This window comes from Plasmopara halstedii (genome assembly GCF_900000015.1).
Source record: "Plasmopara halstedii genome assembly, contig: Scaffold_2386, whole genome shotgun sequence".
Classification (NCBI taxonomy): Eukaryota; Oomycota; class Peronosporomycetes; order Peronosporales; family Peronosporaceae; genus Plasmopara; species Plasmopara halstedii.
The window spans coordinates 383286-383585 of record NW_020189293.1 but is presented as its reverse complement, the minus strand read 5'-3'; the positions used below and the strand labels follow the sequence as shown (position 1 = coordinate 383585).

The window sequence follows — 300 nt, the reverse complement described above, 5'->3', positions numbered from 1 at the left end:
GTCGAAGCTGCGTTTCCCTCCTGGGTGAAGCTGAAATTGCAGCTCTCACGAGTGTTCTCGCTGCCTGATCAGGCGTATCGCGTGCTTTCGCGTTTCCTTTCCACCCGACAGGGCAACAAGGAATTAGTGGACTTTGTCTAAGAGATGCGAACTCTCATCGCCGGGATGGCAGCAGATCCCCTCCCGGAGGCGGTCATAGTGACCGTGTTTATGGAAGGCCTCCGCACTGGCGTGGCCAGAATAGAAGTCTTTTGTGTGCATCCGTCTTCATGTTAAGAGACGGTGAATGTGGCATTAAAG

General features: G+C 53.7%; 1 protein-coding gene across 1 annotated transcript in view; it reads left to right on the top strand.

Moving 5' to 3' along the window:
- PHALS_03523 (hypothetical protein F443_20383) overlaps positions 1-141 on the top strand; it is a gene marked incomplete at both ends in the record, with an annotated part of 573 nt that extends 432 nt beyond the window's left edge. Inside the window, one exon of the mRNA XM_024717747.1 lies at positions 1-141. This exon is cut by the window's left edge and continues 432 nt beyond it. Within this exon, the coding sequence (XP_024583215.1) occupies positions 1-141 (141 nt within the window).
- Positions 142-300: the final 159 nt, after the last annotated feature.